The following is a 21,767-nucleotide window of genomic DNA, read 5'->3' on the forward strand; positions in this document are numbered from 1 at the left end:
CTTTCTTGTTACCCCAACCACACTATTTTGATTCTCTCGCTTGACATCTCCAAACCTGCTGCCCATTCTACTGTTCGACATATTCAGTCTGAACTTGTTCTTCAGCACCTCACTCCCACTATTGTCAACTTCTCTCTAGTCTTTTCTCATGCAAACTTCAACCGCCAACCACAACCCTCATCGCAAAGCTCTTCTCTGCAGAATGGTGCCTTGGCAAGGTAGCCAAATCAAAGATTGCTCAGAGTGAAAACTATAAGTTAGAATCCTGAGTTTATTTTATTACACTACAAGCAACTGTAAAGTGTCAAACTTCACTTTCATAGTGGACAAACACTCCAATAATGTTTGTGCATGAAACACAAAGTTTCATATGTTTATACAGTAACTTATAATTCAACACTGTAAGGGCATTTTAAATGCTGGTAGGACTCAGAGTTATTACTGCACCATCTTCACTGTTCTTACATTCCTTTAAAAGTGAAACCTTCCCAACTTTTTATCACAATAATTTAAGATCTGTGATTCTTACGTGCTAAAGAATCACAGATCATGAATGCTTCTGTAAAGTAATGTTGACAGTGATGAACATAATTGCTCCCTGTACACATTCAGTTGGCCGAAGAAATGAAAGTAATTTGCAGTATATCTTAATGCGATAATCTAATGGAAGCACAAAATATCTGCTCTATTTAGTTGCAATCAGACATTCTGTGATGTTGGGACAGAGACTGATGTATAATTCCAAAGTTAAATAGAGATAACAAAGAGCCATAAGCCCTGGAACTCGCTTGGCTGGCAATGAATCTTCAATATCGGACTTAATAACTTGCTTTTCCGAATGCCTTTGCAGAACAGGGTTAAGTTTCTCGGGAGCAGAACGTGTAGCTGTTTAGACATAACTCCTTCACTCCTTTTAAGTTAAAACTTTGTGGAAGTGTGAGCCAATTGTGACACAACATAGATTGTCAGGCATCTGAGTAAGGAATGCAGCAAACAGTGTTATCGCTTTCAGCAAAATGATTAAACAACTAGAACAGTTTGGATTAAGAAATGGGTGAATTCAATGATAAATCTGTTAGAGACAGAAAAATAAAAATAAAGATTAATTTGACAGAGATCGAATCTACAAGAACTTAGACCAGATATGGTGGATAGCAGCATAGCTGTTAGTGCTTCAGCCACACATTGTGAGCAACCCAGGCTTTGTCTGTGTGGAGTTTGCACTCTCGACTTGTGACCACATGGATTTCAGCTGGATTCAATGGCTTAATCGTACATCCTAAGGACATGTGCGTTGGTACATTAATTGAATATAGTAAATTATCTTTAATGTAGGTGGATGGTAGGATAAAAATAATGGGGTTGATGGACTTGGGAAGAGAATGGACTACAGGGCAACAAATGGGGGAACAGGACTAATGGGAATACTCTGAACTAGCAATAGAACCGATGGGCTGAAGAATCTCTGACATTGAATGGACGATTCATAATTAATAAGGTATATTTTCCATACAATAAATCACTTGCTGGTTTTTACACTAAAAGCTTTTTGCAATATTCATATACACAGTTATATACTCCAGTAAAGTCTGACCCGAAGTATCACAATCTGATCTGTTTCACACAACTGCCTGCAATATATCATGCAGAAAGTATGGATCTCTGAGGGGCCTGATGTTTAGCAATAACTTCTGAAACCTAGCATCCTGTGAATAGAGCTGAGAGTTATCCATTCAAATGGAATAAGTAGTAGACCACTTAGGATATTCTTACTGAAATTCTCTTCATGGACATTACAGAAAGAATTTTAGCCCTTAATCCTTATCAAAAGGGTTTAGTAGCCATCATTTATAAGATGGTCATGAATTTACAGTCAGATGTATCAGAAAAAATTAAGAATGAATGGCAAGAAGAGTTGCATTGTCCTATATCTACTGAGCAATGGGATAAAATTTTATTATTGGTAAATTCGTCCTCTATTTGTGCTAAACATGCCCTAATACAATTTAAGGTTGTACATAGAGCTCATATGTCTAAGGATAAACTGGCTCGATTTTATTCTCATCTTAATTCAACCTGTGATAGATGTCAGTCTGATGTTGCTTCATTGACTCATATGTTCTGGTCTTGTCCTTGTTTACAAAATTATTGGAAAGATATTTTCAGTATTATTTCAAGAGTTTTAAATATTAATTTCCAACCGCATCCTCTTACTGCAATTTTCGGTTTACCAATGACGGATAATAACCGTTTATCCGCTTCATCTCAACGAATGATTGCATTTGTTACATTAATGGCTAGAAGATCTATTTTATTGAATTGGAAAGAAAATAATCCTCTAACTGTATTTCAGTGGTTTTCTCAAACTATTTCTTGTTTGAGTTTAGAAAAAATTAGAAGTGTGGTTTTTGATCCTTCAGTTAAATTTGAAGAAATTTGGAGACCATTTATTCAACGTTTTCATATGAGTTGAATTGTCTTTTCCTAAACCTTACTTATATTATCCTTAATTATTTGGATGGAGATTCGGAGTTATTGGCACTACTGTATATGTACTTAATATTATTCAATGGCTCATGTTGGTTAGTGGGTTTTTTTGTTTTTTTTCTCTCTCTTTTTTCAGGGTCTTTCTTTTTTTTTCTTTTTACTTCTTTGTTCATTAATGTTCTGAGTTTGAGAGGTTATATATTTTTATTATTATATATCTGAATGTCCATTTAAACTATTAATTATGTACTCTCAAACACTTTGTATTCATGTTTCATTTATGTTTGTTTAAAACTAATAAAAAGATTTAAAAAAAAGAAATGCTCTTCATAGGAAAGGGAGAATTACACCCTGAAGATCCTGCACGACTGTAATCTCCAGCTAATGGCCATTCATTCTCCTCCTCCTCCCTCGTCAAGCCTCTCTCCATGGTTCTCTTTATCCTAAATCCTGCTGTTTTCCAAAGAAATATTCCACTAACGTGGCCAAGAGAAATTCCTCCACAGGATAGCACACCACCCCAAGGAGACATTGCAAGTTAAACACTATAACCCTGTGGGATTATTAAAACAACTGCTATAAAGCTACAGCAGGTAGTAGGAGATCAGTTTAAATAGTATTGGCTGGGTTTGCAGTTGAGTGTATGGCTTAGCTTACTGAGGGTGTGAACTAGAATACAGAGGTACAATCTGGCAGAACAACACGGGCAGTAGTCAGTCTTGCATGCTCATTCACATCACAATCTGCCTGCTCTGCATACTTCTGGCAGACATTAGCGCTAGGTACACTAATACCTTTGCCAGAGCAGTGAGCAACACAAGCCACGCTCCGTGCGTGTGCGTTCATGTGTACGCGTGCTCACTTCTGCCTGTCATCAACATATCAGACCTAATTATGCAACTACTGCACTCTGATAAAGCTGCAGAGGAATGCCATTTTGCAGCCTGTGTCACTGAGATCTTTAGGTACATTTTGGCAGCGTTGACATGCTTTTTAATCCTCACTACACTAATCTGAAAACTGGGCATGTCTCTGAGAAGGGAAAAACAAGGATAATTTTTAAAGGTTTTATTAATTAAGTGTGGCTCTTCCATTATTCATAGATATTTTTATATTATGATTGCTCCAAAAGATTTTAAACAAATAAGTTATTTACATCCAGTGGGGTTTATAAATTTGGACAGGGATGTAATAATTTTGATGAATTTACTGGATATTTTTAATCTAGGCATGCACAACTTTTTTTCTGACATGGACCAATAACATTAGTTAACCTGTGGACCCCAGGTTGGGAACCTCTGTTCTAGTAGATCTAACATATATTTTATAGTACTTTCTTGGAAATGAAAGACCTACCAAAGTGTGCTGACTTCACTATCATACCTAGAAAAATTAACTACCTTGGCATTGTTTTCTTTGGCTAACTGTACAGCTCCTGCAACTGTACTTAGTAAAGTTTTCACTGGGGTCAGTACTAACAACATTATATACATCGTTCAGCATAGGTAAATCATTTGATCAACATGTTACAGAGGTAGAACTTGACAACTTGATAAACATACAATTAAAAGGCCAATAGTAAGATGCGACAGCACACCTCATCAAGAGATGGGTGGCAAAACCATCTGCTTATTATCCACTGGCCTTCTGTTGCTCAGAACTTCTCAAACTGCATTGGAATGCAAAGGTGAATGACGTAACACCTTATAATTGCAAAGGAAATCCTGCATTATGTTTGTACCAAACATGCTAGATGTGTGAAATTTTCCCCCAAGCAGATTTGGTTAGAGGTTCATGCTGCTGAAATCAAGAGGGAGTTCTGATGTCAGTAGGGAAAAGAGAAAATCACCACCATCATAATTGTAAGGAAGCTTCATGCTGCAGTAGAACAGGAAAGGAAAATCTAAGAGAACTCAATTGGCAAAAAAATATACAGCATTGATAGCAAAAATTTTTACCCTCATCTATATTCCGATAAGTATTATGTTTCTAAAACATACTTGCCTTCGTACACTAGTCAGACATGAAAATGTATATGTTAGGTAGGGCCTACTAACATTTTCACAAAAACTGTCTCCATGCAATGCCTGATACAAAACAGCAGCAGATTAAAATACCATCATTTATTTATTTAGCCCTTCCTGCTATTTGAGCCATGCTGCCACAGCAAACTCTGACAAACTGGATTAACTCTAACCTCATCATGGGACAATTTACCGTGACCAATTAACCTACACAGATATGTTGTTGGACTGTGGGAGGAAACCAGATCATCTGGTGATATTACTCTCAGTTTAGTTTTAAGGACAAACAGGATTCCTTCAATAGGTCTGAACTCAAAACACCATATGGATAAAAGAGTGAAAAAAAAACAACAAACTGCTGCAGGAACTCAGCAGGTTATTATCTCCATTAGATTTAAATCCAGAAGATATTGTAACATTATACATTTTTTTGTTTATCATTGAGTAATTTATCAAAATTATAAAATTAGATATATCTAGAAATTCTGTAGTATCCATTCAACTTAAACTGAAACCATAAAATTCACACATTTCTGTACTCCATAAATTCAGATATTGCTGTAACTATTGCACTATTAGTTTGCCTTTTTGTTCCATTGTATTTTGAAAGACCTTATATATTAAACATTTCCTTTTTATAAACGGACTAATTTCCTCTTGATCAGGGAGCACAGACTTTCGGCTCAACTATTTATGAGGTTTAAAGTGAAGGAAATAAGTCAGACAGCACATTCCCAACATCTGTATCAAACACTTGTTATTGTCAGATCTTTGAAAGCAATTCAAGAGAAAACCTGTGGCTCAGACACTGCCATTCATCTTACCTTCAATTATAATCCACTATTATTTTCTGTAATTTCATTTTTGTTCTACTTTGCTCAGAGAGTATGAAGCTATTTATATTTTACAAGGTCTATTGTAATGCTTAACTGTTGTATTACAGACTTCCCAAATTACAAAGCAGGTGGCTGATAACAAAGTTCAACCACATACTGAATCTCAATAATGCAGCATTAGTTATTCATTAAGTTAATAGGAGTACCCTGTAACCATTCACTCCATACTGCTGAGGAAAGATTCTTGTAATAGGATTATTTTTGAATTTAGTTAGAATAAATTGACAAAAATGTACTTACATAAAGTATAAATTAGGAGAAAACAATATTTAACTTATCTTAACTATGTATAAAATCTGCTTTCGAGGTTTCTTTTTATTATTAGTCCAGTATCGCACTGAATTTATAATGCAGACCTGCTTTTTAAGTTGCTATCAACCATTATTATAGTCAAAGGCACAGAAATGAATGAGACATCTTAGTCTCGAATCCTTCCCGACTTCAGTAGAATTTCCATCACAAATGGCTCTGGCCTTTGGAATTGCATTAATTTCACCTTTGACTTTTCAAATTATTTTCAGACATGACTAACCTGCCTCATATACGTCGAATAAAGTTGTTTCAAGCCCACTCGCTAGAGATGGAGCTGAAGACTGTGAAGTCCTTGGATCTGCTGCTTTACCTGTGCCTGGTGTACTGTCTAGAGCTCTATCATTATAATCGAGGTAACTTAACACCACTGTTGTCTCATTATCAATTAGGCTATCAGATGCACTCTGGCCAGAACCACTCTCCTCTTCAGTAGTCATGAAAGAATTAGTCCTAGGGTGTGACGGGGGTAGTTTCGTAGTTTCTGTTGTGATCCGATTAGGTCGTATTATTGTTGGTCTTTTGTGCTTTCCAGTGGTTACATTTTGAGTCGCTGTTGTTGCCTTGTGATTTTTGTCCACCTCAGAACTTGTTACATTGATGTTAAGAGTAGCGATGAAAGACTTTTCTTCAGAAGATGCAGGTGATCCTGTAATGATCTGGGGATACTGACTATTCTGCTCCTCTGCAGAGTTGAATATCTGCCCACTTAATGCCTTATCCTCAGATATGGGGTACAATGCTGTTGGAACACTATCATCTGTCTCAGACAAATCACCTTCAAACCCAGAAGACCACAATTCTGTATCGTGACTTTGACTCAGTAACGTGACAGAGGAAGGCCCAGAAGGAGCTGGTAAAGGGGTGGCAGAAACTGCCATAGTTATCTCCCCGGTGGGAATTGCAGACGGAACATAGATGAATGCGACTTCATCATTTGAAAAAGGCAGGCTACTAGGAAGATCGAACTGGTTACTGGATACATTAGGGAGTGCATTATCACTGGAAGGAACGAGGGAAGCATTAACCATTGTCTTATTTTTCAATGAAGTTTCTATGCCATTCAATAACCTTGCACTACTAGAGAGAGTAACAGTAGGTTGCAGCAACAGTTCATTACTGGATAGAGCAGGAGGAGCTGAAGTTGACCTTTGACTATGAGGAAAGACAGTATCGTACGAAGATATTTGGCTTTCAGAGAAGGTAGGAATCACTTGAAGCAACATATCAGCAACAGGGGATGTAGAGGCAACACGGAACATCTCATCACTGGGAACAGGAGACTGAGCCAGGGGCAACACCAAAGTATTGGAAAGAGTGGGAGTAACATGAATAAAAGTCTCATCCTCTTTAGAAATAGGATAAGTTTGAAGAGACACCACAGCACTCGGTACGGGAAGAGCAGATTCAAACAACATGTCACCGACAGAGGTAGCAGCAGCGGTAGGCTGTACTAACTGATGGCTAGAGGCAGCAGAAGTCACATCCAGGGATGCTGGAACTTCAGAGGAGATCTGAAGGTCATTGAGAAGTTTCTTACTAGGAAAGGAAGTAGGGATGGTATGGAGAGACACCACATTACTAGCTAAAGGAAGGGTAGCATGATGCAGCACTTCAGTGGTAGCTATTGGTGAACTAGCCAATCCTACTTCATCATAGGAAGCAACAGAGGTCGTCTGAAGCAGTAGCTGACTGCTAGGAAACACTTGACTAGCTGGGGAATCAAAGGTCACTTGCAGCGACATGGGATCACTTGATAAAGCAAGGGTTGCTTGAAGAAACACTTCATTATTAGCAGAAGCAGAGGGTTGATAAGAAGGTGAACTGGATAAGGAGGGAGTAGGCTGCAGCAGTACTTCATCATGGGAAATAGCAGAGGTAGCAGGAAAGGACACTTCTCTGTCAGAGAGTGCATTGGTAGTTCGGAAAAGCATCTCACCAGTAGAATAAGAAGAGGTAACTTGGCCTTCAGTCCCTTTAGGCAAGGTATTAAATCTGCCAATGGAATCTGGTGTACTGTGAAGATACATCTCATGGTCAGGAGAAGGAACAGTTACAGAAACTAATTCCTCACTGGATGGAAATACATTATCACTGAAAGCTGTTGTCTTAGCTGGGTGGACAGTGGCTATGGAAGCAACCGAACCAGAGACTGCACCAGGTTCCTGTAAGACAGTAGTTTCATTTCTTAATGCCATTCGATCTGTGCCAGAATCCATTGGTGGTGCAATTGTATTTGCTCGAGACCACAGCTTAGGGGTTGAATTATTTGTAAGAACCTCCTGATGTGTGATAGGTAGAGAAACATTTCTGGTGTCAATGGTGGATGCATGGAACATGGTGTCAGACTGTGCGGGGGTACTCAAGTTCGTGACTTCCTTTGATGTAACTGGAGTTTCTGTTTGCTGGGAATAAGTTAACATTGTATTTGACTCCAGGGATCCAATAGCTGAAGAATAGTCTGAATCCTCTACAACTGAAGAGAGCATTGACTTGGTTTCAGGGTACAGGTCAGCATTTATGTCCTTGGATGATGTTTCAATGACAGTGGAAAACGATGGAAAAATAATAACATTTGGATTGGCAACCTGGGTGGTCATTTCCTCAATCCCCTTGACAAAATGATTTTCGTTAGGAACAATGCTTGCTTCCTGCTCCTTCTCATGAATAGTTATGGACTTCACAGTTTTGCTTTCCAGATCCTCCTCATTCCATTTGTGATTGAGAACTGGGGTTGTGTAAAGCTCAGGTAAATTTGCTTCTGCATTTCCTGGACTGTTTTCTTTTAGCTGGAAGCAGAAAAGAAGAAAAATAGAGAAAAGTTTGCTATTTAGTAGTATCACATAAAAGTGATAGAGATTCACCCTGGAACTTCTGAAGTGGTTTTACCAATGAAGGAAGCAATGTTAGCAGCTAAGCACGCACACTTTGCAATTTCTCCTCAGGTTGTGACACTATTTCTAAGAACTGTAACTAACTCAAAACAGTTCATAAGTTGGAAATGAAAAAAAAAGTGTGTGGGAGAGTATCACAAAAACAGCCGAGATGGGATCATGAGAAGGAGTGGCAAGAGCAGCCTCCACCCATTAGATTAACTGCTTCAAATTCAGTCTACGGACAGGAACAAGAAGATGTGACTGCGAATGAGGTAGATGGGGGATCCAAGAGGTGGAGCTGGAGGAGCTTCAGCACTTGACCTTGTTCAACAGGTCTGAGGTGATTGCTCCCTCTTCAGATACCGTATTTTGCACCAGCTTTCCCTGTAGAAAATACCAGAAATTGGACAGCATCAGGGGACGGAAGTGAGCGCAGGTGCAATTACTAAGGAGAAGGCGCTCGTGAAGCTGAAAGCTCTGAAGGTGGGTAGGTCACCTGGACCAGATGGACTACAGCCCAGTGTTCTGAAAGAGGTAGCTGAAGAGATTGTGACGACACTTGCAGCGATTTTTCAAGAATCACTAGATACAGGAATGGTTCCGGAGGACTGGAATGTTGCAAATTCTACTCTTGAAGAAGGGAGGGAGGGAGGGACAGAAAGTTATAGGTCAGCTATCAAGATGTGGTTGGCAAAATGTTAGAGTCCATTATTAAGGATGGGGTTTTAGGGTATTTGGAGGTATATGATAAAATAAGCAGAAGTCAGCATGGTTTCCTAAAGGGGAAATCTTGACTGACAGATCTGTTGAAATTCTGAGGAAATAACAAGCAGGATTGACAAGGAGAGTCATTGGATGTTGTTTACTTGGATTTTCAGAAATCCTTTGACAAGGTGCCACACATAAGGCTGCTCAACAGGGTAAAAACCCATGGTACTACAGGAAAGATACTAGCATAGTATAAGATTGGCTAACTGGCAGGAAGCAACATGTGAGAATAAAAGGGGCCTTTACAGGTTGGCTACCAGTGACAAGTGATGTTTCATAGGTGTCTGTGTTGGTGTCGGGAATGTTTCTTTACTCGTTATATGCCAATGATTTGGATGACAGAATTGATGGCTTTGTGGCTGATGACACCAAATAGGTGGGGAGGGGGGGGTGGTGGTGAGGAGGTGGTGTTGAGGAAGCAGGGATTCTACAGAAGGACTTAGACATATTAGGAGAATGGGCAAAGAAATGGCATATGGAATACAGTGCAAGGATGTGAATGGTCATGCATTTTGGTAGAAGGAATACAGTGTAGACTATTTTCTAAATGGGGAGCAAATTCCAAACTCAGAGGTGCAGAAGGACTTGGGAGTCCTTGTGCAGGATTCTCTAAAGGTAAACTTGCAGGTTGAGTTGGTGGTGAGGAAGGCAAATGCAATGTTAGCATTCATTTTGAGAGGACTAGAATATAAAAACAAGGATGAAGCTTTATAAGGAATTGGTCAGACTACACAGAGCATTATGAGCAGTTTGGAGCCCTTTATCTAAGAAAGGATGTGCTAGCAGTAGAGGGGGTCCAGAGGAGGGTCCTAAGAAATACCCTGGAAATGAATGGGTTAAAATATGATGAGACTCAGGGCCTGTATTCACTGGAGCTCAGAAGAATGAGGAGAGATCTTATTGAAACATGGAATATTGAATGACCTAAATTGAATGGATGTGGAGAGGATGTTTTCTATAGTCAGGGAATCAAAGGGGATAGCCTTAGAATTGAAGGACATCTCTTTAGAACAGAGATGAGGAGGAATTTCTTTAGCCAGAGGGTGGTGAATCTGTGGAATTTATTGCCACAGATGGTTGTGGAAGCCAAGTCATTGAGTATATTTAAGGAAGAGATTGATAGGCTTTTTATTAATAAGGGCATCAAAAGTCACAATGAGAAGACAGGAGAATGCAGTTGAGAGGGATAATAAATCTGCCATGACAAAATGGTACAGTAGACTCAGTGGACTAAATCACCTAATTCTGCTCATATCCTTTATGACACTAGTGTGAAAATGTAACCAAGTAACACCGTTCATTTTTGTATTCAACAGAAGATTAAAACAGGAGGTAAAATAATACTACAGGAGAATCATACCTTCTTTAAACATTATGCAGTTCTTGCATGAGCAGCACTATTCATGTCATTACTTGGTCAGGCTACTCTAACAACATCTCTTTACACTGTCATCTGTAGCACCAAGAATGACAGGGGCTTCAAGGCCGCAGGAACGCCCTCACTATCCTGACATGGAAACATATCAGTGGTCCTTTTTTTTCCACTGGATCTAAAACCTCAAACTCACTCCCCAACACTATTTTGGGAGTATCTTCTCTCAAAGGACTCAGATAGTGTAAGAAAATGGATAGCTTCACCTTCTCAAGAGTAATTAGGGAGAGGCGATTATTGTTGGTCTTTCTGGCAATAATGAGATCCCAAAAAACAAAATCATTAAAGCAGAGGACTTCCCTTTTCAAACTATCCCATTGCACAGCCTTATATTCCAAAAATAAAATCTGTAAGCTTAATCTGAATATAAGTATGTATTAATGTACATAAAACACATCCAATATTTGGAAACTCTAAAAATATTATTGAACTTTTAATTTTATAGCCATCTTGATAGGCCCCACAACAGTACTAAAAGAAATTGCCTCTGACAGAGTTCAGTATGAAATCAGCAGCAACTGCTGAATGGGAAACAAAATTTATGCATTTCATTTCAAAAACTGAGCACAGATAGAAACACAAAGTTAAAAGCTGTAATATCCCCACTGACACAGTTAATTATGGTTTAATTAAAATAGTTTTCTTGTGGTTTAAGGCATCTTTTTAAGAATTTAATGGTAGTATTTAATTAAAAAGTCCCTCATATCCACAATTGAATCTATCCACAGTGACACATTCAAACAGGAATAGATAACAAAGAATGATTTAAAAGTCTTCTTTACCTCCATATCTCCATATGCGTCACTAAAATTGAGAAATGTATCAATATCTGCAAAGTATTAAAACAAAACAAACTGAATTAGATGAAAACAAAAACATTGTTTTCAAGATTAAACGGAAACAAGTTTCACATTTGCGAAGGACATCATGATAATTGATGCCAACAAATTCACTCATTACATATTAAATACTGGGTAATATATGCTCATTTAGACTACAATGAACCAGATAATATTCTGATTTCGGCAATAAATCCCAACTTCTCTCTCTGGTCTAGTTTAAAGTAAGTCACGCTAACTAATGCATTAGTGGAGGGAATAGCCTCTCATGGGAGGGATGCAAGGGACAAATATTAGCCCAATATTTCACGCTGCCCCACTACCTTCAGGAAACTGGGCCTCTGAGTGAAATAGGAAAAGTTACTTTTATGAATTAGAGGAGGTTGCTGCTACTGACATTTCAGCCTGACATACACTTTCAGAGAAGCGGTTAAATTGAGGGCAACCAATACAGTGATATGCATCTTAGCCTGAATCAAAACCAGATTTAGTTCAATGAGCCAAGGATGGCTTCAATGATAATTAGTGCATGAAATTTGAAAATATTGGAAATACTCATCGAGATCAGCTTTCCTTAATATGAAACATTTACTCTTTTCTGGTCACTTGACTACTTGCAAACTTCATCCCTTAGGACTTATAATTCACACCTTCAGTAGTTTGCTTCAGTTCTGTTCCTAGGCTCATTGCCTGTCCTGGCAGCTTTTACTTGGTAGTGGAGAAAGTTATTTAACGCCATCTGGCATCAGACAAAATTGCAGTGGAGAAGGGAGCTATCCAATTAACTGGCTCTGTGAAACTTCATGGTGAATGTGGCAAATTTATGTGAATGACATCACCAACAATGCAGGTCATTGGGTGGTGATCTGGTCATAGAACATGGCCTGAATTCCGTCTTCTGAGCCCAAGTTTCTAGTTCACTTACCAGCACCATTTACAGTAAGATTCTTTCTAGATGAAAACTGCATATTTCAGAACCACAGCAAGTGGACATAACAAATGGAATAAGGGGATTATCCCATCAGGTAAGGCTGTGCATACTCTGCCTCTTGCGACTGCAGTTTAGAAGAATGAGTAATGATATTAAGTGATACCTTGAGAGCATAGAAGCTACTAGACTGTTCGTTCTGACTGGAGGATTCCGAACAAAGGGAAGTTTTCTTAGGGTAAGAGGTCAGCCATTTAATACTGAGATGAGGAGAAATTTATTTGTGCAGACTTTGTCAAACTTGGAGGCTGTAGATACCCACTCATTCAGCAGGATCAAGACTGAGGCTGATAGAATTTATAAAAGAATCAGATACCCAAAAGACTGATTGAAAAAGTGGAAAGGTCACAGATCTGCCATCCTCTGAATAAATGACTGAACATGGCTTTTAGATTGTGTGCTTTGCAAATCATTTTATTCCTGGTCACCATTCTCTGCAGTTTGGACATTAATTCTTTAATTAAAATATGCCTTTATAATAATTTCACAGAAATGTATAACATCAACAGGCTCTGTTGACTATGTTATGATTCTGAAGTTAAACGGGATGCAGAGTTAATGTAATTTGAAGGAAAGGACTGTCTGTGAATCTTTCTAATATAATTAATTTGATTTTGTTGTCACTAATCTTTAAAAGCAATTGAAAGCAATAAAAGTAAAATCACAATACAATGCCAGGATGTCTTACCTTGGCTTTGCTCAGTGCAATGCTGAAAAGAAATGGTGATGAGATTCCCAGTTTCCTTGTAGCTAAGCAACAGTGGTTGTAAAGTATAATCCAGTCTCAAACCATTGTTAGTAGATCATCAGTATTTTCACGATGGTAAACAAATCCAGTTAAAATATGCCTTTATAATAATTTCACAGAAACGTATAATAATTTCACTATGCACACACCAACACTCAAGAGGCCCCTGAATAGACTGAGAGATTCACCAGCTGCTAATACAAAATAATTATTAGAAGCAACTGTCATTCAAAAAGCAGAAAATTCAGATTTTGACATAATATTACCCATTATACTGAAAACAATGAATAGGTTTTACAAGGCTTAACCTATTTATTAAACATTCACAATAGAGATCACACTTCCTCCATTTATTTTGCTCTGAATGTAATTGCCAATAGCATAATTGTTACCCTTCCTTACAAAGAACATGTGAGGCTTAAGACTCTACACATAGAGTTTCCATTGTAATATATATGGAATTGACATGTTTTTATGCTTTACTATAATCTTCTGCAGTATTCAAGGCTATACAGAAGAAAAAAGAAAACAAATTACTTAAGAAATTCAGTGGTTCAGGCTGCATCCATGGGAACAGAGGGATCATTGACATTTTGGGTCAAGAAACTGCATCAGGCTTAGAAGATGCTGATGAAATGTCATCTCCACCCTAAATGTAGATAAGCTTCCAAGTGGTTACCCAGCTAAAACCACTTAGGAAACAGTCTACAGCTGAGTAGGAAAATACTGGCTTCCAGGAAGAGACCTATTTTCAAAGGAATACAGAATGGTATGACAGAGGAACAGGTCCTGCAGCCCACGATATCTGTACCAATCATAATCCCAAATTGAAATGGACATATCCCTCCATTCTCTGCCTGTGCGTGTAATTGTCCAAATGCCTCTTAAATGTTGTTATTGTATCTGCTTCCAGAACCTGACAGTACATTCCATGCACCTACCACAGTCCGTGTAAAAAAGCTTGTCAAGTAAATCTCCTTTAACCTTTCCCCCATTCACCTTAAAACTATTTGGCCTTTGTTATAAATAGTCAACAGCATTCCAATGATTGCATGCCTATTTTTTTCTCTCCATTTGTCCTAACTTATCTGCATCTGTTTATACTGCTCTAGAGAGGTCAGATCTTTCTTTCAACTATGTCACCTGGGCACATTTGGTCTCTACCTCATCACAAACATTCCCTTTGCTCTTTCCAGCTCTCCCTCTCTCTCTGCAACTTAAAGCACTGCTTGTTTCTAAACTTCTGATCTGAAGGGTCATTGGTCCAAAATATTAACTCTGTTTCTCTACAAGTGCTGCCTGGCCTCCTTACTGCTTTCTTCTTTGATGACAGTCAACAGTGTGTAGAGTCAGTACAGACCCAAGAGGTTCAGGTGCTGCATAGAAGAGAGATAAAATTCCTTAAGTCAAGCATTTCATCATCAAACCAGCAAATTCTATTTGGATTCTCCCAAGGATGATCACATTACTTGATCATCAGGGATTCTTGCCAGGTTCATGAGAAAAGAGACATGAAGCACACCACTCAGTAATGAGTGGATATGACAACATTGCTACATCTTTAGAGCCTCAAGGATGTACACATGGTCTCGATTTAACAACACCAGAACCTCTTACCCTCTATGCAGTGCCATAAATATCAAAGATTTATGATGCTAAATTAAGACACCAGCCCTCTAAAAGAAACCCTTCAACAGCAGTCACTCCTAGTATATGTGTGATAGAATGATTCCTGGCTGGTTTCATCATGGTCTGGTACAGCAATATGAGCGCTCAACGCAAGTTCAAAGTTCAAAGTAAGTTTAGTATTGAAGAATATACTGTGTATTTCACCATATACTACCCTGAGGTATATGTTCTTGCAGGCATTCACAGTAGATATAAAGAAATGCAATAGAATCAATGAAAAAGTACACACCAAGACAGACTAGCAACCAATGTGCAAGTGAAAAAAAACAAATAATATAATAAATAATGTTGAGAACATGAGCTGTAGAGTCCTTGAAAGTGAGTCCATAGGTTGAGGATTCAGTGCAGTGCAGGTGTGGGTGAAGTTATCCCCTCTGGTTCAGGAGCCTGATGGTCGAGAGGTAATAACTGTTCCTGAACCTGCTGGTGTGGGAGCTTATGCTCTTGTACCTCCTCCCCAAGGGAAGCAGTGAGAAGAGAGCATGGCTTGGATGGCGGGGGACTTGATGATAAGCAGGAGGTACAGAAGCCTCAAGTTCCACAGTACCAGGTTCAAGAACAGCTACTTTCCTTCAGCCATTCAGGCCTTGAACCATAACCTTAATCACCAAAGTTTAGCAACACCATGACCACTTTGCATTAAAATGAATATTGACTTTTTGTTCTTATTGTGTTTTATTGTAAAAATCATGAATAATTTATGTTTCTTTTTATAAATGCTGCTTATATGATGCTGTTGCAAGGAATATTTTCACTGCAACCATGCATACAGCAATTAACTCAACTTTGACTTTTTATACAGGCTTCCAGGTATGCTTTTTTTTAAAATGAGTCTCTATTTTCAGCATTGTTAGGTGATTATGAATGGTTGGGTTTGAAAAAGCCCAACCAGCTTGATTTTCCAGGGTTTATTTTCAGGAGTGTCACAAAGTTGCAACAAGAATGTTTGCTGCCTCAGAGCTCCAATGACCTGGGTTCGATACTATTTCAATACTGTGCAACCCACTGACTCCATGTCATCTCTATTCCTACCCATTAGAACCAGACATGATGAATTACTGGAACCACGTTTTCCATGGAGTGATTAGCAATGACAGAAAAAAACTCTGATGGGGCTGCCACCGCTTTCAAGGTACGGAGCAGATGTTCAAAGTCACACTGACTGCGCTCACTCTGACATGGCTTCCTCCATTCTCACCACGCCTGCCTTACAGTGGCGGTTGTGATTTTGCACATGGTCTGAGAAATGTTTCTATTGTAAGACTGGGAGCTTTAAACCCTGAATGCAGGTAAGTGAAATCAAAATAAAACATTTGGTCAAAAGTTCAAGACCAGGATTTTAGTAATTCAGTTCCATTAAAAGAATGTGGCATATCAATCAGGATAATCCTGGCTATTTTCCACTATTGTAATTATCGCTGTCATCCTTAATTTAATCAAAGGTATGGTGCTATATTTTGAAAAATATGCAATACATTTAAACATACAACTTCTAACATGGAAGGATGTCTGTTAAATTTAAAAAAAACATTGGTGGCACAAGTGGCAGTAACATTGCATATACTTATGGATCATCCCCATTTCAATAGAGTTGCCTTGCCCAACCATATAAGAAATAAGGTATTAATTGATTGATTATCTTGTGTCAATAACTTAGAGATTTGTTTGAATTTCTGTACTAGGGTTTAGCATTAATTTCTATAAACATTTAGAGCTAAATGTAAGTTTTCATCACAGTATATTAGCACATTTTTAGTACTAATATATTGCAATGAATGATCACATTTTAAAAATGTCTTGCAAGTACCTTGCCAAAATAAAACTGTTAATATTTTCAGTTAAGTGTAAGTATGAGAAGTGAAAGCATACTTAAATGTAGACAGTCCAGTGTTATAAATAGAGCAGAAAAGCAGAGGCAATGACATACAAGTAGATCAGTGTGTATTGAAATTTAGACCTAGAATTAGGAAAGCAACAAATATAAATCACACAGTGAAATTCTCTGCACCTCATTACTTTTCATCATATTCTCGAAACAAGAATAATCATTCAGAGACTGGCTCTATTCCATGATCCCTTGTCCATTATCTGTGAATATAGCTAGTGATCTATTGATGTCTACAGAATGACAGCAAAGGTCAATCACCAGCCATGATAGTATTTCCAAACACATCCTGCTCTTCATGCTCCACAAATTTTCGGCCTGCTCAATTCAATCCACTTTCCCTCATTTAGAAACGTGTTAAATTGCCGACAAATTGGTGACCTACAGGGTAAGGTATTTTTAAGGATATAGAGATTTTATCTCGGATACAAAACAAAATAATTTCAATCGCTTTATTCTCTTGAGAGCAGAAAAGTTTGTTAAATTCTATTTGGAATTCTAAATCCCCTCTCGCAAACGAGCTCTGGACAGTTGATCCAAAGTCATGAGTTCGAATTGTACTACTACAGCCAGGGAATTTAAACTCAAGTAATTATTAAAAATGGAATATTTCAAAAAGCTAATCTCAGTAATAGAACCGCACCATTACATTAAAAACTCATTTGGTTCACTAATATTCTTAAGGGCAGGACATCTAATATTCTTCCTAGACTTGTCCTATGTGTGATCCCAGACTCACCACTATAAGGTAAATGTTGACAATAAATGTTTGCATTGTCAGCGATATCCACTCCCCATCAATGAATAAATAAAATATTAAATGTCATTCAAAATTAATGCAGTATATCAATCAATCTAAGTGTAAATAACATGTCTATTGATAATCTTTGGGAATCTATGGGTACCATATATGGATTAGAAAGGAAAATTCTCCAAGGCTGAAGAAGGGTAATTCTGTGGATTTTGTAGTACAGCATTCAGTACACCACAGACACATCCACAGCTGTACTTGAAGGCTTATTACTTATTGATCCGAAGGATGAATAACTGAAAAGATTATTTAACAATAACAACCGGCAAATTTTTCTTTAAATGATTGTTGTCATCATGGGAACCAGAGTGCAAGAACAGTTAGTGGAGAGGTTGTGGAGGCAAATGTTGGTAAGATCTCAGGCAAAGTTAGGAATCTTAAGTTTGAGCAAGGTATGACTAGTGTCCTGAGCTGCATGCATTTCAATGAAAGAAGTATTGTAGGAAAGGTGGATAACAGTGCTGAAGATGAGGCAGCTGGTTCACAAGCAGAGGCAGTGTGTAGAGAGGAGAGGGTGCTGAAAGGGCAAGATTGCAATCAACAGGATGAGTTACAATGTAAAAGGCGAACAAAATCAAAAAGGATAAATACAGGACTGAAGGTGTTGGACTTGAATGCACTTTGTATATGGAATAAGGTAGATAAACTTGCAGCGCATTTTCAGATTGGCAGGTATGATGTTGTAGGCATCAATGAATCATGGCTGAGAGAAGATTACAGCTGGGAGCTTAGTGTCCAAGGGGACAGACAGTATCGGAAGGGCAGGCAGGAAGGTTGACGGGCTGGTGTTGCACTGTTGGTAAAATTGAAATCAAATCATTAGAAAGGGGTGACATCAGGTCAGAAGGTGTTGAATCATTGTGGATAGAGGTAAGGAACTGCAAGGAAACAAAGAGTCCCTGATGGGAGTTGAGTACAGACCCCCAAACAGTAATAGGGATGTAGTCTACAAATTACAACAGGAGATAGAAAATACATGACAAAAGACAATGTTACAATACAGATGGGGGATTTCGATATGCAGGCAGGTTAGGAAAATCAGGTTGGTGCTGAATTCCAGGTGGGGGAAATTTCTAACGTTCCTACGAGGCGGCTTTTTAGAGCAGCTTGTAGTTGAGCCCACTAGAGGATCAACTATTCTGGATTTGGTGTTGTGTAATGAACCTGAATTATCAGAGAGCTTAAGGTAAAAGAACCCTCAGGGGACAGTGATGATAATATGATCAGATTCACGCTGAAATTTTAGAAGCTAGAATCAGAAGTATCAGTACAACAGTGGAGTAAAGGGAATTACAGAGGCGTGAGAGAGGCGTTTGCCAGAATTGGTTGGAAAAGAACACTGGCGAGGAGGACAGCAGTACCGCAATGGCTGGACTTTCTGAAAGTAATTTGCAAGGCACAGGATATGTACATCCTAAAAAGGGAACATGACACAGCTGTGGCTAACAAGAGGAGTCAAAGCCAACATTAAAGCCAGAGAGGGCATATAATAGAGCAAAAAATAGAGGGAAGTTATAGAGGATTGGGAAGCTTTTAAAATCCAACAGAAGGCAAATGAAAGAGTAATTAAGAAGGTAAATTTGGAATATAAAAGTAACCTAGCCAACAATGTTAAGGAGGATACCAAAAGTTTCTTCAGATCCATAAAGTGTAAAAGAGAGGCAAGAGTGGATATTGGACCACTGGAAAACCATGCTGGAGAGGTAGTAATGGGGGGGGTGGGGGCAACAAAGTGGTGGATGAACTGAATAAGTATTTTCAATCGGTCTTCACTGTGGAAGACACCAGCAGTATGGTGGAAGTTCCAGGTGTCAGGGGTCATGAAGTGTGTGAAGTTACCATTACTAGAGAGAAGACTCTTGGGAAATTGAAAGGGCTGAAGATGGATAAGTCACCTGGACCAGATGGTGTACACTTCAGAGTTCTGAAAGAGGTGGCTGAAGAGATCATGGAGGTATTAGTGTCAATCTTTCAAGAATCACTAGGTTCTGGATTGGTTTCAGAAGATTGGGAACTTGCAAAGGTCACTCCTATCTTCAAGAAGGAAGATAGGCAGAAGTGTGGAAACTATAGGCCAGTTAGTCTCATTTAAGTGGTTAGGAAGATGTTGAAAATGATTATTAAGGATGAGGTCAAAGGATATTTCGAAATACATGATAAAATAGGCCGAATTCAGTATGGATTCCTCTAGGGAAAATCTTGCCCAACAAACCTAGACAGGATAGACAATGGAGAATCAGTTAACAATGTGTACTTGGATTTTCAGAAGGCCTTTGATAAGCTGCCAGACATGAGGCTGTTTAGCAAGCTACCTGCCCATGGTATTACAGGAAAGATTCTAGCATGGATAAAGCAGTGGCTGATTGGCAAGAGGTAAAGAGTGGGAATAAAGGGAGACTTTTCTGATTGGCTGCTAGTGACTAGTGGTGCTCCACAGAGGTCTGTGTTGGAACTGATACTTTTTACATTAAACGTCAATGATTTAGATGATGGAATTGATTACTTTGTTGCAAAGTTTGCAGGCAATATGAAGATAGGTGGAGGGGCAGGTAGTTTTGAGGAAATAGAGAAACTACAGATGGACTTAAACAGATTGGAAGAATGGGCACAGAAATGCAGATGGAATACAGTGTCAGGAAATGTATGGTCAGCAGTTTGGTAGAAGAAATGAAAGGGTTGACTATTTTCTAAATGGAGAGAAAATACAAAGAACCGAGGTGCAAAGGGATTTGGGAGTCCTTGTGCTTGATTCTCCAAAGGTTAGTTTGCAGGTTGAGTCTGTGATGAAGAAGGAAAATGCAACGTTAGCATTTATTTCAAGAGGGCTAGAATATAAACGCAAGGATGTGATGTTGAGACTTTATAAAGCACTGGTGAGGCCTCACTTGGAGCATTGAGAGCAATTTTAGGCCCCTTATCTTAGAAAGGATGTGCTGAAACTGGAGATGGTTCAAAGGAGGTTCATGAAAATGATTCCAGGATTGAATGGCTTGATTATATAGAGAGCGTTTGATGGTTCTGGGCGTGAATTCGCTGGAATTCAGAAGAATGAGGGGTGATCTCATTGAGAGGCCTTGATGGAGTGAATGTGGTGAGGATGTTTCCTATGGTGGGAGAGTCTAAGACCAGAGGACACAACCTAGGAATAGAGGGATGTCCTTTTAGAACGGAGATGAGGAGGAATTTCTTTAATCAGAGAGTGGTAAATTTGTGGAATTCTTTGCTGCAGGCAGCTTTGGAGGCCAAGTCCTTGTGTATATTTAAGGCAGAGCTTGATAGATTCTTGATTGGTCAGGGTGTGGAGGGATATTGGGAGAAGGCAGGAGATTGGGGCTGAGAGGAAAATTGGATCAGCCATGTTGATATGGCAGAGCAGACTCTATGTGTCAAATAGCTTAATTCTGCTCCTATATCTTATGGTCTTATTAAGCACGTGATGTGAGTCAAGTAACGTTAATCAATAATGTAAGAAATGAAAGAAGAATTTTAATAGTTTGACCTAGTGAAAATTCTGGCAAGGTTTTCTTTAATAGATTTTTAAAAGTCAATTTTTAGTGGAGTTTTAGTGGAGTCTGGGCATTGTTAGGTTAGGAATGGCAAGGGACCAGAAGTTAAATAATTAGATTCCAGAGCATGTTCATTACTTAAACTGTAATTACACTTCAGAATTAAGCAAGGAGATTTCAAAGTAGTAATTGTCTGAATTTTGCTTCCTAGTTACAAAAGCCGCCATCTGCCTTTTCACTGGTTCCAAGCTTACAAATTTCCTATTTTTAGTGTTTGTCACAACTGAATTGGCAAAATCTCACACCCTTCCACATGAGATTTCTATAAAGTTAGCAAACTCAGTGAGAGTTGTAGCTGACTGGGAGCCACTCATCTTTTCTTTGCACGTTCCTGGCCCTTCCAGTAGAAGTTAGATGTGGTGATATAGAACTTTACATGCAAACTTCAGTTGGTGATGAAGAATAACTGACTTCATAGGTGCAGAAAATCCAACTGGTATTTACATTTC

The 21,767-nt window shown here is 38.6% G+C and overlaps 1 protein-coding gene across 4 annotated transcripts in view; it reads right to left on the reverse strand.

Moving 5' to 3' along the window:
• The window catches only part of ptprz1a (protein tyrosine phosphatase receptor type Z1a), a 258,925-nt gene that overhangs the window by 83,759 nt on the left and 153,399 nt on the right, over nt 1–21,767 (reverse strand). For 3 of the 4 annotated variants that reach the window (XM_059977946.1, XM_059977944.1, XM_059977945.1), the window contains exons 11-12: nt 11,575–11,621; nt 5,940–8,505 (exon numbers count right to left, since the gene is read on the reverse strand). In XM_059977946.1, coding sequence (XP_059833929.1) covers nt 5,940–8,505; nt 11,575–11,621 — 2,613 coding nt within the window. The remainder of the gene's footprint in view (nt 1–5,939; nt 8,506–11,574; nt 11,622–21,767) is intronic. The other variant, XM_059977947.1, reaches the window with a different exon arrangement.

Source organism: Hypanus sabinus, chromosome 8, assembly GCF_030144855.1.
Source record: "Hypanus sabinus isolate sHypSab1 chromosome 8, sHypSab1.hap1, whole genome shotgun sequence".
Taxonomy (NCBI): domain Eukaryota; kingdom Metazoa; phylum Chordata; class Chondrichthyes; order Myliobatiformes; family Dasyatidae; genus Hypanus; species Hypanus sabinus.